The 17,377-nt window shown below is 42.7% G+C and overlaps 1 protein-coding gene across 1 annotated transcript in view; it reads right to left on the reverse strand.

Annotated features, from left to right (window-relative positions):
- The window catches only part of lrpprc (leucine-rich pentatricopeptide repeat containing), a 135,572-nt gene that overhangs the window by 20,814 nt on the left and 97,381 nt on the right, over positions 1 to 17,377 (reverse strand). Inside the window, exons 28-30 of the mRNA XM_055639619.1 lie at positions 14,414 to 14,556; positions 6,180 to 6,315; positions 2,464 to 2,590 (exon numbers count right to left, since the gene is read on the reverse strand). Of these exons, the coding sequence (XP_055495594.1) occupies positions 2,464 to 2,590; positions 6,180 to 6,315; positions 14,414 to 14,556 (406 nt within the window). The remainder of the gene's footprint in view (positions 1 to 2,463; positions 2,591 to 6,179; positions 6,316 to 14,413; positions 14,557 to 17,377) is intronic.

Here is a 17,377-nt window from a genome sequence, read left to right on the forward strand (position 1 = left end):
CGTCACGAGAAGTCAAGCTACACTCATTGGCATTAACCCACTGTCACCGACATTTTTTGAAAATGTTAAAAATCCAGCGGCGACCAGAAAGATGCTATGACTCTTTGGGCAACTGAGGAGACTACCCATGACCATACAGGCGACACCCTGGCAACAGCCTAGTCGCCTAAAAAATAGCCTAAGTGGGACAGGCCCTTAAGAGCATAAGAAATAGAAAGAGGAGGCCACTGGCTTGTATTGTTGTTAAACTTGATCATGGCTGATTTTAAAACCTTTTTCCTGCCTTATCCCCACATCTTGGTTCCACTTGTATCTAGAAATCTAGTACAGGTGCACAACTTTTTATCCGAAAGCCTTGGGACCAGACACTTTTCGTAATTCGGAATTTTTCGGCTTTCGGAATGGAAGATTTTTAGCGTAGATTTTAACGGCTGGCTCAGTGGTAGAGTGCTCGGCTCATATCCGCAAGGTCGCGAGTTTGCGCCTCGATCCCGGCAGTTACTCGATCGCGAGTTTGAGTCTTCAATGTAGTTTTTTCTTGCAGAATAGGAGGGAATAGGGAGGGTTAGGCTGGGATCATTCTCTGCGAGATGATCTTAGTGCGGGAGACAAGTGTAGGAGAGGTGTACTGACTGTGTGGGCAGAACTTTGGAAGTGATTGCCCACTATTCTCAAAAGCCGCTGTGTCTCCCTGTCCCTGGGATAGCAGGGGGCGATCAAACAGCACAATACCCCCCTCCCCCTCCAGAGGAATCCGTTCCTCGATGGTCCGCTACGGCGACAAGTGGCAGTTCGCCCACAGCCCGAGCTGGTGCAATGGGCGGGGAGCTGGAGAGGGGAGGGAAGGGAGTCACACACATGGCCGGGAAGCAGAGGGGTGTAGGTGGGGTGAAACTGAAGAGAGCGACAATCTGCTGCTGCCTGCCCGCTGAGTTAAAAAGTTCCCACGCAAGACTCACGATACACGATTAACCCTCCCGCGCAATATATCCTCACCTTCTTTTTTATGAATGGGGATTTAGTTCCACTTTCTTCGAGGACCGACCGGAGGTTCCGCTGTCACCTCTGCGGGCCGCCCTCGGTGAACGTCTTCAAGGACTTTGAAGGGAGTGTTAGGCTGGGATCATTCTCTGCGAGATGATCTTAGTGCGGGAGACAAGTGTAGGAGAGGTGTACTGACTGTGTGGGCAGAACTTTGGAAGTGATTGCCCACTATTCTCAAAAGCCGCTGTGTCTCCCTGTCCTTGGGATAGCAGGAGGCGATCAAACAGCACAATACCCCCCTCCCCCTCCAGAGGAATCCGTTCCTCGATGGGCCGCTACGGCGACAAGTGGCAGTTCGCCCACAGCCCGAGCTGCGCCCCCTCAGGTTCCGCTGTCATCTCTGCGGGCCGCCCTCGGTGAACGTCTTCATGGACCTTTCTTCAAGGACCGAAAAAATGTCTGCTATTCGGAGCTTTTCGTTATTTGGAATTTCGGATAAAAGGTTGTGCACCTGTAATACAATAGTGACAGAGCCTCCAAAGTGGGGTCAGGTGGTTACCCATGTTATGAATGCAAAACATTATCCTTCTCTCTGACTCCAAGTTTCTTTCAGTGCATTCTAACATTGGACTGTGCTTGTAAATTTACACATCGGGATTTATGCATTTCCAGCTTTTTCCTCCTCCCCACTTCTCTCAATGATCCTCAGTTTAGTCTTCCGAATGATAATCTGTGAAGAGATCATTTTCTAGAAATGTAGTTTCTGATTTAAAAACTCTTTATGGCCAAAGCTTAAACATCATGCCATGAGCTTTCAAATACTGCCTGACAAGCCTGGAGAAATGAAAAACTTTCATCGACAAAAATACATTATCTTTAAAACACATAAAGCTGCAATCCATGTTAGAAAAACCTACATAATCCACATTCTACAACCTCTCAGTGGAAGAGGATTACATCATTTTTCAGAGAACCAGTGTGCTAAACTTGAACAATTATCTCATCGCACTGAACTGAGCAGCCAGCACTTTTCGCCACAAGCACATTACCTGACCTCAAGAATTTCAAAGATCTGCTGGGAATCGGGGTCATGTGAGAATTACAGTGAATAATCCCAAGAAAATCTTTTACACAGTACAAGGTTAAACTATCCCTTAGTCATTTTCAGCCTCCTGGGTTCAAATAATACAGCATCAGTCTCTGGATTTTCTTACTCCGGGGACCAATCCCCTTAATCCCTGCCTAAGCACTCATTGCTCATTCCTGATTTCTCCTTCTCCATCTGTCAGTCTTAAATCAACAATTCATACGTTAGGCAGTATAATGCTGACAATAAAGGATTTATATTTCACCATCTTAAATCTTTTGCCACAATTAAAAAAAGTTGAGCCATTAGATCACTAATCGTCAGCAGACACACCAACAATTTTTTCACCTTGCCTTCTTTCCCTGACCTTGGCTTGTCAATTTAAAACTTACTTGCTTTTGACATCCATGGCTTCCTCCAATAATCCATGACTTAGAAGAGCATTTATGAAACTTGAATAAACAGCTAAGCTCAGTAGTAGACCCTTCTTTTCAGCTTCGTGGAATACTTCAAGGGCTTCTAACAAAATAAGAATAACTTATATTACAATTGAAATTAAACATATATAGCTTTCTGCTAATGTTTACAAGCCTTCAAAAGAAATGAAAATAATTTTTCAACAATGTTACCGAAAGCTCTTGGGCTTCTTCAGCATTAGTCATCTTAAGTGCAGATGGATTGTTTCTAATTTATAAATACCATAAAGATCAGAAAAATCTATTACTTATTAGTATTTTTAGTTAGATCACATCATCGTAATGTTAATGAATGTACAAGGTAGTACACTGTTGCTGAAAATAATTTTATTCCTGTGATATTGCATAAAAAGCATTGTATTGGCTGCTTGAAGGCATGCAGATGAACAATTTTGCATGAGAGTTTTTACTTCCCCTAATTGTTTCCATGATGCTAAACTTCACTTTTGACCAATATTTCACTTCGAGCAACAATCTTCATGTAGACATTGATTGGAATAGAAAGGGTAAATGCAGTCTTTTACCCAGTGCAGGGGAATCAAAACCAGAGGACATGGGTTTAAGGTGCGGGGGGCAAAAGACTCCATAGGAACCTGAGGCTTAAAATTTTGTGAACACAAAGGGTGATGGGTATATGGAACGAAGATGCCTGAAGATCTAATTGAGGCTGGTATTATCACAACGCCTAAAAAAACATTTGGACAAGTACATGGATAGGGTAGGTTAGAGAGGATATGGGCCAAACACAGGCAGGTGGGACTAGTACAGATGGGACATGGTGTGGGCAATTTTTGCCCGAGGCCTGTTTCCACACTCTATGACTGGTGTGCCCATTACCGTAACAAGAATTGTTGGTGAAGACATTGGTGAAATTTGCTGCAAAGAGCACACTGTTCTTTTTGGTGTTACCACACGACTGCCTTTCTCATCTTCCAACCACACTCTTAGCAGCCATTCAGGTTCCAATATTTGGTTTTGGTTTTGGAGTGAAAAGTATCTTCAAAGGAGACAGCTGAATGATCCAAGAAATTGAATGATAAGATACTATACTTTCATATCAACCAAAGCATAAGTCACGTATTTGCACAGGCAGAGGTTAGAAGAAATGATTTGCCTCATAAGAACCTTAGGAACCCAAGATGTCGTAAAGTATTTCATTGACAACTAAACACTTTTTAAGACATCAGTTTTGTAATTCAGAGAACCTGGGATACTACTTGAACCTAATTGAGCGCAGCAAGGTGTCACAAACAGCAAGGAGACAATAAACACATAATTTGATGTTTTTGTTGAGGGACAGATTAAATCTTCATCATAATTCAGAAAGCTCATCTGCTTTTCTCTGAATAATGTCATGAGATGTTTTACATCCACTCGAGGGGGACGCAAATGGATTGTTTTGAAAGTTCGCACAATGGCAGTCGAGTGCCGCTTGAAACGTGGCTCTGGAAAATTAGCCAAAATTATCTGGTCATGTCTTGGTGTAGATCTTCCACCACACAACCTTTGCATGTGAATGCTCTCACTGAGTCTAGCATGACATTGGTGAATGCACAGATATACCAAGAAAAGGCAATTCAAATTGCCAAAAATTGTTAATTGTCAATAATAACAGTAAATGATCAAACTGCCAGAAATGTGTACGACAGGCTACATTTTGTTGCCTCCACAATTTTCTTCTTTGTATTTCTGACGGTGGTCAGTGACTGGGCTCACTGAAGGCTCAATGCTGGGCTCAACTCCTTTTCTGCGTCAGTTCCCATAACCCTCAATTCCTCGATCCTTCCAATATTTACTTAGCTCCACATTAAATATATCTAATGACCCAGCCTCTACTACTGGGGGAGACAATTCGAGACTTTCACTAGCCCTTGAGCGATGAAATTTCCAAACACCTCAGATTTAAATAACTGGATCTTTATTTTGTAGCTATTACCCCTTGATCGTGACTCTCCCACGAGTGAAAATATATCAACATCTATCTGTCAAGGCCCCTTAGGATCTTGTAGACACAAAGAACTGCAGATGCTTGTTTAGAATAAAAAACAACACAAATTGCTGGTGTAACTCAGCGGGTCAGGCAAGGTCACCTCTCATTTTTCCCAACTCCAAGAATACAATCCCAAACTGCCAGGTGTCCCTTGACAGGGAATCTGTTGCTCCAGGAATTAGCTTGGTGAATCTCCCTTGGACTGTGTGCAACAATATTATATCCTTTTTTAAATATAAAGAGACCAAAACTGTGCACAATACTCCAGATGTGGCCTCCAAACATCTCCCCTTTCTTAAGATTCAATCCCATTGCAAGTAAGGCCAATAAGTCATCTGCCTTCCTAATTACTTGTTTGACCTGCGTATTAACTTTCTGTCAAGCATGCATGTACTAGAACATCTAGATACTTCTCTCAGAACTTGATTCATTTACAGTTGGATAATAACTTGCTTTTGATTCCTCACACTGAAGAAATCCATGACCTGACACTTCACCACAATAATCTTAATTTGCCAGGTTTTTATCAATCTCTCAATGTATCTACATCCTGTTGCAGAAGCACAATGCCAATGAAACAATTGCTATTTCACCTATTTTCATATCATTAGTTGAAACCTTATTTTTTGAGCACTGTGTCTACAGGTAGATTAACAAATGTGCAGATGACACTAAGCTGGGTGGCAGTGTGAACTGTGAGGAGGATGCTATGAGAATGCAGGGTGACTTGGACAGGTTGGGGAGTGAGCAGATGCATGGCAGATGCAGTTTAATGTGGGTAAATGTGAGAATATCCACTGGTAGCAAAAACAGGAAGGCAGATTATTATCTAATGGTGTCAAGTTGGGAAAAGGGGAAATACAATGGGATCTGGGGGTCCTTGTTCATCAGTCAATGAAAGTAGGCATGCAGGTACAGCAGGCAGTGAAGAAAGCGAATGGCATGTTGGCCTTGATAACAAGAGGAGTTGAGTATAAGAGCATAGAGGTCCTTCTGCAGTTGTATAGGGCCCTAGTGAGACCGCACCTGGAGTATTGTGTGCAGTTTTGGTCCCCTAATTTGAGGAAGGACATTCTTGCTATTGAGGGAGTGCAGCGTAGGTTTACAAGGTTAATTCCCGGGATGACGGAACTATTATATGCTGAGAGAATGGAGTGGCTAGGCTTGTATACTCTGGAGTTTAGAAGGATGAGAGGAGATCTTATTGAAACATATAAGATTATTAAGGGTTTGGACACGCTAGAGGCAGGAAACATGTTCCCGATGTTGGGGGAGTCCAGAACCAGGGGCCACAGTTTAAGAATAAGGGGTAAACCATTTAGAACGGAGACGAGGAAACACTTCTTCACAGAGAGAGATGTGAATGTGGAATTCTCTGCCTCAGAGGGCGGTGGAGGCCGGTTCTCTGGATACTTTCAAGAGAGAGCTAGATAGGGCTCTTAAACATAGCGGAGTCAGGGGATATGGGGAGAAGGCAGGAACGGGGTACTGATTAGGAATGATCAGCCATGATCACATTGAATTGCGGTGCTGGCTCGAAGGGCCGAATGGCCTACTCCTACACCTATTGTCTATTGTCACTGCTTCAATGTAAATTCAATTGAATGACAATTTAGATATCAAAAAATAATGCAAACAGTACCTTGAATATTATTTTTCTTGGAAAGTTTGAGCAGTCTGCGTTGAAAGTCACTGGCCGAGTCAACAGGCAAATCAGGAATTCTTGTTTGTCCTCTTTGAGCAACAGAAGATGAAGTGGATGTATCCTCATACCATGTCTATGTAACAATTATAAGAGATTTGTTAAAACAGATTCAGACACTTAACCAAGATTAACTTGACTGGCTTTAATTTTATTCTTCTATTCAATAGACACTCTCTTTCATTGTAGTGTTGAATTTCATAGCACACACAGACATGTTTTTAATCTGCAACAATACTGCTCCGAAACAAGCTGGGGTTAGTAAAAACCAGATGAGAATGACAATGGCCCCAACTTCCCATCCTCCTGGGAAAATGCCTGGACTCCAAGAATTCACAGTAAGATGGCTCAAACCAAGTATGGAAAAGCCCATATCCTACAGTTCCATGGTATAAGCTAAATCAAGAGTGAACTTCAAATGATCGGTGCACAGCTTCCAGAAATTAAGATCACAATAATAATTTCCTTTATCCTGTACCATTTCTGCAGAGTGGAGGCAAATAGTTGTCATAATCAGTAAACCAATAACTTGATTGCTCCTAAACTTGTAAGATTAAGTCATCGTTCAAGTCAGCTCACTTCTAATCAATTTTAAAACCTTGCAGATCCTTCCTGATTATTGCCAGCAAGTATAATTTAGAACTGACATAATAACATTGTCTCTTTACTTAAAATTATTGGGAAAACAATAAACAGGGAACAGATTACTTTATGGATGTGTCTTATGGAGAAACATGTTGTGAAAGTGGAGGAAATGTGCATTATTTAATAACCAAGAATGAACAAGTGAGCCATTCTTTGGAAAGTGAACCAAAAACACACATGACCAGATGGCATCACATAAAGTAATACATCAAAAAATTTGTGTAAGAGAATCGTATTCATTGCTATTTCCTACCTACAGAACTATAATGCATGTTTGCTAAAGATATGAACATTCTAGCTTTTTAAAATTCACAAAGTTTGTAAAATAAAACATAACACGTGACCAGTCATATTTGACCTCTGACCCTAAATAAACATTGTCAGCATAACATAAAAAATTCACTTGATAAACTTCGAAATAAATATGAATCATACAGTACAAAACATTATACCTGTAATGCTTTCAGAATTAGAAGAGATGTAATCTCTTTTTCATATTTCTGGTCACATACGTGACTAAGAATGAGCCAGGTACGTAAATAGAAAATGAAATTTTAATCAAAAAATGGTGAAGCCTGACTAAATAGCAACAGAATGACATGGAATAAAATTAAAAATTAAAGCAAATGCAAGAGTGGAGTGTCTGACAAACCACAAACATTTAACAATAGATAATGAAACATAGATAGCTACAGATTTTATGTTCATATAGTTTAAAAGTAAAAGCAAGCAGGAAGCAAAATATAATTTTTACTTTGGATTAAATATCCAAAATCCTAAACTAAGGTAATTATAGAAAAATAGAATGCATGGACCGAAGCGAGTCCCTAACCTAAAAAAAAGATAATGGCGGCACAACGGTGCAGTTTTCAGAGATCCGGATTCAATCCTGACATCCATGCTGTCTGTATGGAGTTTGCATTCTCTCTGGCTGCGTAGGTTTTCACCTAATCTTAGTCATGCAGCATGGAAACATACCCTTCAGCCCAACTTTCACATGGCAACCAAGATGTCCCATTGGGCCCCATTCTTAGTCACGTGTGTGACCAAAAATATGAAAAATTGTGGAATACATATCTTCTAATTTTGAAAGCATTACAGATATATTGTTTTGTACTGTATACATGATTCATATTTCTTTTTGAAGTTTATCAAATGAAACGTTTGTTATGTTGACAATTGTTTTAGGGTCAGAGGTCAAATATGACTGGTCACGTGTGTGACCTCACACGGATGCATTTTTAACTTACAAACCCTGTGAATTTTAAAAAGCTAGATTGTTCATATCTTTAGCAGACATGCATTATAGTTCTGTAGGTAAGAAAATAGCAATAAGATTCATTACAGGATTTAAACAAATGTATTACTGTATGTGACAACATCTGGTCACGTGTGTGACATTGTGGTTCACTTTCCCAAAGAATGGCCCATTTACACTACTCCCACCAGCCCACGTTTGGCCCATATCCCTCCAAACCTTTCCTATCCATTGTACCTGTCCAAATGTCTTTTACATTTTGTTATAGTATCTGCCTCAAATATCTCCTCTGGCAGCTCGTTGCATATACTCACCACCTGTTTGAAAAATGCTGCCCCTTAGGTTTCTATTAAATCTTTTCCTTCTCGACTTAAACCTGTGACCTCTGTTTATCGATTCTTCTTCTCTGGGTAAAAGCTCTGTGCTTCTACTCTATCTTATTTCCCTCATGATCTTTAACTGATGCTCTGGTTTTCTCCCACATCCCAAAGATGTGCAGATTTGTATGTTAATTGGCCTCTAATTTGCCCCTAATATTTAAGGTGTGGATGAGAAAGTGAGATAACATAGAATTAGTGTAAACAAGTGACCGATGGTCGATGTGGACTAGATGGGCCAAAGGGGCTGTTTCCATACTGTATTTTTAAACTAAAAATAGTTAAAACATAATTTGCTGACATCAAAACCATATTTAGATGATTAAAACATAAAGCTTCCTAAACAACAAATAGTGCAATAAAATTAGTTGAAAGCTATAGAAGAATAAATATGCTCATTGCATTAGCTGAATACAAAATATCACAATTGGAGGAACAGCACCACATATTTCGCTTGGGTAGCTTACACCCCAGCGGTATGAACATTGGCTCCTCCAATTTCAGGTAGTCCTTGCTTTTTCCCTCCTTCCCCTCCCATTCTCAGCTCTCCCACAGCCTATTGTCTCCGCCTCTTCCTTTCTTCCCCCCCCCCCACCGACAAAAGTCTGAAGAAGGGTCTCGACCCGAAACGTCGCCTATTCCTTTGCTCCATAGATGCTGCCTCACCCGCTGATTTTCTCCAGCTTTTTTTGTCTACCACCCATTCACACAAGTTCTGTTATCCCACTATCCTCACCCATTCCCTACACATTAGGGGCAATATTACAGAAACAAGTTAACCTACAAAGCCAATGCGTCTTTGGGATGTGGGAGGAAACCCACAGACTTGCAGGGAGAATGTGCAAATTCAACACAGACATTGCCCAAGGACAGGATCGTGTGAGGCAGCAAGTCCACCAGCTGTGCCAGTATATTTTGTTTTCCAACAAAAAATTATACGTTGATAACTTTGGTTACTAAAAAAAAATAAACTATCCATTTTCAGTCTTAAATCTCTAAGTCACACTATGTCCCCCTTTACAGCTACAGTATGTTTTAATTCAGTTCAAGACTATGGGGCAATACATTGGCCATAAAGTTGCTGCCTAAAAGTGCCAGAGACCCGGAATTGATCCTGAATATGGGCGCTGTCTGTATGGAGTTTGCTCCTTTTCCCTTTGATGAGTTTTCTCTGGGTGCTCTTGTATCCTTCCACATTCCAAAGGTGTGCAGGAACCTTTTACAGACCCAACCCAAAATGTGATAGTTTCCTTTTGTCCAGAGTTTCTGTCTGACCTGTTGAGTTACTCCAGCTTTTTGTGTCTATCTTCGGTTTAAACCAGCATCTACAGTTCCTTCCTACACACACGATACTATACGATAGAGCTTTATTAATCCCAGGAGGGAAATTGTGCGTGTGTGTGGGTATATATATTATACACACACACACATATATATATATATATAGTTATATCTATATAACTAAGTCTCATCTTGACCACTTCCTGTCTGCGCCGTATATTGATTTTAGAAAAACGCTGCCATATATCGCTATGATTTTTGGCCATCTTACTCACAGTCCTCCTCTGCTGAGGCAGCCCCGAGGATTTCTCCGATTGATGAAAAAAATTATGTTAAAAAAATCTTGAGATCAGCTGTTGGTCCTCTCGCCTGTCAATCACCACGATCAAGGTAACGCCACTTCCGGGCTGGGGAGGTGGGGCAGGACTATAAAACCCCAGATGCCTGGGCGCGAGTCAGTCACCCTGGAAGATCACGAGGGAGAGTCCACTACTGTGATTCTAAGCTGTGAATTAACTGAACTGTGAGTCTGCAATGTACTTGCAATAAATGATTTGTTAGCCCTTAATGACAATGCAATGAGTTGTTTGGCAAATTGGTGGCCTGCACGCTGCCTGAAATGCTGTGAAATTGAGTTTGTGGCCTGCACTCTGCCTGAAATGCTGTGAAATTGAGGTTGGTGGCCTTCACTCTGCCTGAAATGCTGTAAAATGGAGTTTGGTGAATGAGCTGCCAGCCCACCAGCCCCGAGTTACTGAGCTGCCAGCCCACCAGGCCTGTGTGACTGAGCTGCCAGCCCACCAGGCATGAGTGACTGAGCTGCCAGCACAAGAAACCATTCAACCCGCAATGTCCATACTAGCCATCTGGAAACCAGTCCCTTCAGCTCTTCGATGCCCTGGTTTGGAAGCCGTGGTGGGAAATTTAAGGTAGCTCTTTTATAATAATAATAATAATAATAATAACTTTATTTATAGAGCACTTTAAAAACAACCACAGTTGCAACAAAGTGCTGTACATGACTAATCATGGACAAGAAATTATTACATAACAATAAAAACATTAAACGAAAGAGTAAAAACAATAAAATTAAAAACATTAAACGAAAGAGTAAAAACAATAAAATTAAAAACATTAAAAAGCACTAAAAACAGGAGCAAAGTCTCAAGCAGTGTCAAAAGCCAAGGAATATAAATGTGTTTTAATACTGGTTTTGAAGATGGACAGTGAGGGGGCCTGTCTGATGTGCAACGGCAGGGTGTTCCAGAGCGCCGGAGCAGCAACAGAGAAGGCTCTATCCCCTCTGAGCTTCCGCTTAGACCTCGGTACCTCCAGGAGCAGCTGATCAGCTGACCTGAGGCAGCGGGCAGGAGCGTATGGTTGGAGCAGTTCAGAGAGGTAAGGCGGGGCGAGCCCATTTAGAGATTTAAAAACAAATAAAAGAATTTTAAAATGAACTCGAAAGTGCACCGGGAGCCAGTGGAGGGAGGCCAGAATTGGCGTTATGTGCTCCCTCTTTCGAGTTCCAGTTAAAAGGCGAGCAGCAGCATTTTGAACCAACTGGAGACGAGCCAGGGAAGATCGTGCAACTCCAAAATAGAGAGCGTTACAGTAATCCAGCCTAGATGTAATAAAGGCATGGATTACTGTTTCAAAATGCTGCCGCTCAAGAATGGGCTTCACCTTTGCCAGCTTCCTAAGGTGAAAGAAGCTGGACTTAACCACCACGCCTATTTCATGATCTACTTTAAAATCACTGTCCATCCTAAAACCTAGGTTTAAAACTGTTAGCTTCACGTACCGTGCCAGTGGACCCAAGTCAACACGGGGAGGTTCACGGCAGCCATTGGGGCCAAACAATATCACCTCTGTCTTCTTTTCATTAAATCCTAGAAAGTTTAGGGCCATCCAGGACTTAATGTCCTCGAGACATGACAGAAGTGATTTGACAGAAAAGGCGTCTTCCTTCCTCAGCGGCATATATAGTTGGCTATCATCAGCATAACAATGAAAAGAGATGTCATGCTTTCTAAGAATGGAACCCAGAGGAAGTAAGTATAGTGAGAAAAGCAGGGGCCCTAAAATTGAGCCCTGTGGAACCCCGTATGACAGAGGAGCGGAGGAGGATTCAAAACCAGCAAGGCTTACACACATGGTTCTGTCTGCCAGATAGGACCTGAACCATCCCAGTGCACTGCCACAGATGCCCACTAGGTGCTGTAACAGAGATATTAAGATACGATGGTCCACCGTATTAAAGGGGGCACAATCCACAAGAACCCTTTTTTTGCTTAAGTCCACCCTCCACCACCTAAAGTTAAAATTCCATTTGGAATATTTTTGGAGGACCAGGAAACCAAGAAGCAAGAGTCACTCCAGGGAGTTACTCCAGTTCCAGGAAGTGATTCTGCGTTGGGTTTCAGCGGTCGCGGCCAGATCTCCTACAATGCAAAGGGAGGGAGAAAGTTGCCGGCGCCGACCAGTGGCTGTGTCAGTGCGCATGTGCAGGGCGGCTGATAATGTGCTGGCCTTGGTTGTGCGCATATGCAGGGGGAGGATGTGCTGGCCGTGGCAGTGCGCATGTGCAGGAGGAGGATGTGCAGGCCGTGGCAGTGAGCATGAGCAAGGCGGCCGGCCATGCCGGCGGATGTGGAGCGGCCGGAGAGCGGAGACTCAGCAGGCCGGACAAGGATGGCGGGCGGAGACGGAGAGTGACAGAGAGAGAGAGAGAGAGAGATAGAGAGGGGGGGACAAGCCGGGCAAAATGACACGGCTTTTAGGTTCCCGGCAGGACTTTAGGTGGCCATTGGCAACCGTTAATTTCGAGCCCTGACAGGTGTACTGGGAATAGTTCATACATCGAACAACTTCACCTTCAACTGCACTCAATTCTCCAGATTAAAGATGAAGCTTTGGGAAATTGCACAAATGAAATTTACGTCTGTCTTTTGATGGGATACGAGGAACAGTCTTTATTTTGATGCTACTCAGGACCCTTTGCTTAATTCATTTTCTAGTACACGATGATGGAATTGGTGCTACTTCCTGCATTTCACATCTCGAAAAGTTAATTACATATGCTGCCAATTTCCATCTGCTCTCACTATAACTCTCCAGCTCAATCCCATTCTATCCCCCCTTTGGTCTCCTGCATTGCTATAATGAGGTCCAACGTAATCTGGAGGAACAGCACTTCATCTTCTGTCTGAGGACATTACAACCTTCCAGTGTTAATATCGAATTCAACATCCTTACATGCCTCGTTCTCTCCTTTGCATCAGAACTCTTTCGCTTTGCTGGAGATTTTCCATTAGATCTGACCTGCTTAGATATCCCTACGGCTCTACATTTTGCAGCTTTTGCATTCCATTGACGTCTTTTTTCTTTCCAACTGCTCTCATTAATCCATCAACCAGGTCACTTCTTCAACAGCTTATTCCCACTGCAAACCTGACCTCACCAAGTAAGAAATATTCCCTTTATCCTGCCCACACATCTCCCACCTTCTCTGCAGCTTAAAATGAAGTGGTTTTCTCTTTTTCCCCAGTTCTGTTAAATCTGTTTCTCTTTCCACAGGTGTTATCTCAATTCTAAGTGTTCCAGGATTTTTTGTTTCTATTTTACAAAAAGAATAAGATGGCCAAGTGGCAATAAGATGGCAAGGTGACTCCCAAGTGCTACTTCCAAAAAATCTAAAATATAAAAATTTGGAATATGCCACAAACCCTTTTATGATCCATTAAGATTATACTATTCATCACACATAATTTGCAGAGGTCAGCAGTATTTGCAGGTATGCAACCATTCCACTGCTTATCATTAAGCTGGGATGATTTTAGTTTCATTTGAAGGTTATCTTTAGTTGCAAGCCCTCGCTACCCAACAGTCATGGGGTGGAATGGTGGCGCAGTGGTAGAATTGCTGCCTTACAGCGCCATGGATCCGGGTTTGATGCTGACCACGGGTGCTGTTTGCACATTCGCCCCGTGATCTGTGTGGGTTTTCTCTGGGTGCTCTGGTTTCCTCCCACATTCCAAAGACGTGCAGGTTTGCAGGATAATTGGCTACGGCAATATTGTAAATTGTCCCTAGTGTGTAGGATAGTGCTGGTGTGCTGGGATCGCTGGTTGGCGCGGACTTGGTGGGCTGAAGATTCTGTCTCAGCGTTGTATCTCTAAACTAAACTAAAGTCATCTATCAAAATTGTCGGCAAATATGTGCATCAACATTTATGGAACAAGTGTAACATTATGTTGGCTTGGCAAATGGTCGGGAAATGGGACACAAAGCAAAGGAAAAGTGATCTAATTGGTGGGGTATGGAAATAAGAGGTATATTGTAAAAATTACATATACCCATGATAGAATGGAAAATTACATTTCCAAGTTATAATTGATGTCGGAACTCAGAAAATTTGTAAGGTAAGAAACAACTACTTGAGGTCTAAATTTGCCATGGGCTAATTTAAAGGCTACTTTGACCATTGGCCTTCTGCAGTTACTGCGTAATTGTCCCAAATATTTGTGCTTGAACAGATAAAAGCAATTATACATTTTGGGTAAACCTTGATGAACATAAGGAAGCAAGTAAAATTGTTAGTTTAAAATGGTTACCTCAGGAACTTCAAATGGAATTTCTTGACCATTGCTCTTGAGTATTTCCGCAAGTATCCGCAGAGTTCGCTCTCGGGGAATCACATTTTCCTCCTGCATTTTGGTCCACGTTGCGTCAGCTTTTCGCCAATCATTATTTTCCTCTGTTTAAAAAAAAAAATGAACATAACAATAAAATATAATTTCAGATCTCTGCTGTATACGGTTTAGTTGAACTTAGAAAAGGAAACTTATTTCCATAAGGTGCATTTCCAAATGTTTTGAAAGAAATAACATTTTTTCCCAACCTCTGAAATCAGGAATGCAGTCAGCCAGCCCATTAATCACAGCCACAACATTTAAAGCAGCTATGTGCATAGAAGATGAAAGGTTGGAGACTTATTTTTCATACAATTAAAGTAGCACTAATCTAGAGACCCGCAAATATGACTATGCAGTCCCTAATCAGGTCAATCTCGTCTTCTGAAGTGTAAACGTGTTTTGTTAAGGATTGTTTTTAGGTGAATGCCACTCCAAACATGATATCAAAACTGAAGATGGGTCTCATCCCGAAATGTCACCCATTCCTCTATTCAGAGATGCTGCCTGTCCCACTGAGTTACTCCAGGATTTAGTGTCAATCTTCTGTGTAAACCAGCATCTGCAGTTCCTTCCTACACATATCATTCTTTGCCATTTGAGGTGACTGTGCATCTCCTGATTTTGTTGTGCTTCAGCATGGTACACAGACGGGGAAGTAGCAATCAAATAGGTATCCGACAAGAACTCTGCAGGACGTACCTTGTTGCATGCACAATCATGAGATTTCCCATTAACTTCCTTTAACCACAAACAAAAAATACTGCAAGATGTTAAAATAATTTTTTGCCTCCTACCTGGTTATTATTGCACCGCTGTTTTATGCAAGTAAAATGACGGCTGATTATCCTACATCACAACAGTGATTACACTTCAAATGCACTTCACTAACTGTAAAGCACTTTGGCATATTCTCAAAGGAATTTATAAAGAACTAAGTACTTCAGCATTTGAAGGTAGGATATATTTCATAATTCACCATTTTTGCTCAGCAATGAGACAATGCCAAGCACCAAAGATTGCATTTGGAGTTTTGTTTTGAAATGTCTGGGTAAAAATTGCCTTAGTTTAGGAGGTCCCAATGTTTAAAAATGTTTAAACACTTAAAAAAAAAAATCACAATTATCAGAATCAGATTTTATTCGCCATGTATGTTTTGCAACATACGAGGAATTTCACTGGCCAGGTCAGTCATACAATTAAAAGCAACAGACTCAAAAACACATTTTAACATGAACATCCACCACAGTCTCCTACACATTCCGCACTGTGATGGAAGGCGAAATAAAGTTCAAGTCCTTCCTTTTGTTCTTCCTCGGTCAGGGGCTTCGAGCCCTCCATTGACGGGACGGTCTTGACTCCTGTAGCTGGCGGCGTTCCGGCCCTTCGTGTCGAGGCGTTCAGCTCCTGCATCGGGGGGTTGTCAGCTCTCCCGCACCGGGGGATTGAACCTCACGTCGGGGCTGGTCGAAGGTACTGCGGCGTTGGAGCTCCTGACTATCCTCTTCCGAAACTGCGAGCCCTTGATGGTAAGTCCGCAGGCTGCGGCGGGAGCGATCCCAGGCAAGGGATCCGCTCTGATGTTAAGTCCGTGCCCCGTGGGGCTCACAACAGTCCAAGGAGGCCTCCAGCTCCAGCGATGGTAGGTTGCAGAGCCCGGAGAATGTGATAACATCTCCGGGAAGGTAGGAACTTGAAAAAAAGGATTCCCCCGATCCCCTCCCCCCTTCCCCCACATAAAACAAACCGAAGTACATTAAAACAAACTATTAACAAACGCTAAAAATAAAACGAAAAAACGAACAGACTGCCGGCAGGGCTGCCATCTCCCCGGCGCCCCTGGTTACAAAAATAGGTTAAAAGAAAATACACATTTCTCCAGGAAATGTAAATAATGGATTTTGTTGTTTAGGTCAATATGGTAAATTATTTTATTTTAAATAGAAACTGGAGGATTTTAGAGTGAAATTTTCCTCACCTGTCATTTTCTTTATTTTGCTTCTCAAAGTGAAAGTAAAATGTTATGCTTAAAGCTGAGTCTCACGTTGCGAGTTGACACAAGAGGTACCCCGAGTTAAAACTCGTGGTAATAACGTACGATTAACGTACGGAACTCGTGGACGCAACTTAGAGACTCGTGGCGCTAACGGCAGGTACTCGTGAAACTTGTGAACTCTTGCAAAAAATCAAACATGTTTAAAATTTTCCACGAGTCAATTTTACTCTTGTGGTTATGAATTGAAACATTTTAACTCGTTGTTAGAACGTAGTGGCCCGTGCGTTTACCTTAGCGTATCGTGAGTCTATCGTGGGAACTCTTTAACTCAGCGGGCAGGCAGCAGCAGATTGTCGCTCCCTTCAGTTTCCCAGCGACAATCACCTGCCATAACGCGAGAGAGATCATGCACTGTTGTAGGTCTCTTTTGCACGTCGGTGTTTCTGTCTTTCTCCACTCATTGTTGGCCCCATCTGTCACCGCCCCCACCTACACCCCTCTGCTTCCTGGCCATGTGTGTGACCCCTTCCCTCCCCTCTCCAGCTCCCCGCACATTGCACCGGCGCGGGGGCTTTGCACTGTCTTCACGTTGGCGATGCCAGCAGGTCAGTGCCAGTCGCCCCGGGGCAGTCGCTCCCTTCAGTTTCCCAGGGGGGGTCGGGACGGGACTGGAGTTGGGAGGGAAAGGTGGGGGTTCCCAGTCTCAGCTCCTGTCCAGGGGGGTGGCCGGAGACGTCAGGACCAACGGGACACCGACCCCCAAGCCCCCCAGGCCCACTGCAAGCACGGAGAACCCAGAGACCCACAGCCAACAGCAACTACAGCCCGAGCTGCGCCCCCTCATCCCCTGGACAGGAGCTGAGACTGGGAACTGTACCGCCCTTGCCCCC

Source organism: Leucoraja erinacea, chromosome 8, assembly GCF_028641065.1.
Source record: "Leucoraja erinacea ecotype New England chromosome 8, Leri_hhj_1, whole genome shotgun sequence".
In the NCBI taxonomy this organism is placed as follows: domain Eukaryota; kingdom Metazoa; phylum Chordata; class Chondrichthyes; order Rajiformes; family Rajidae; genus Leucoraja; species Leucoraja erinaceus.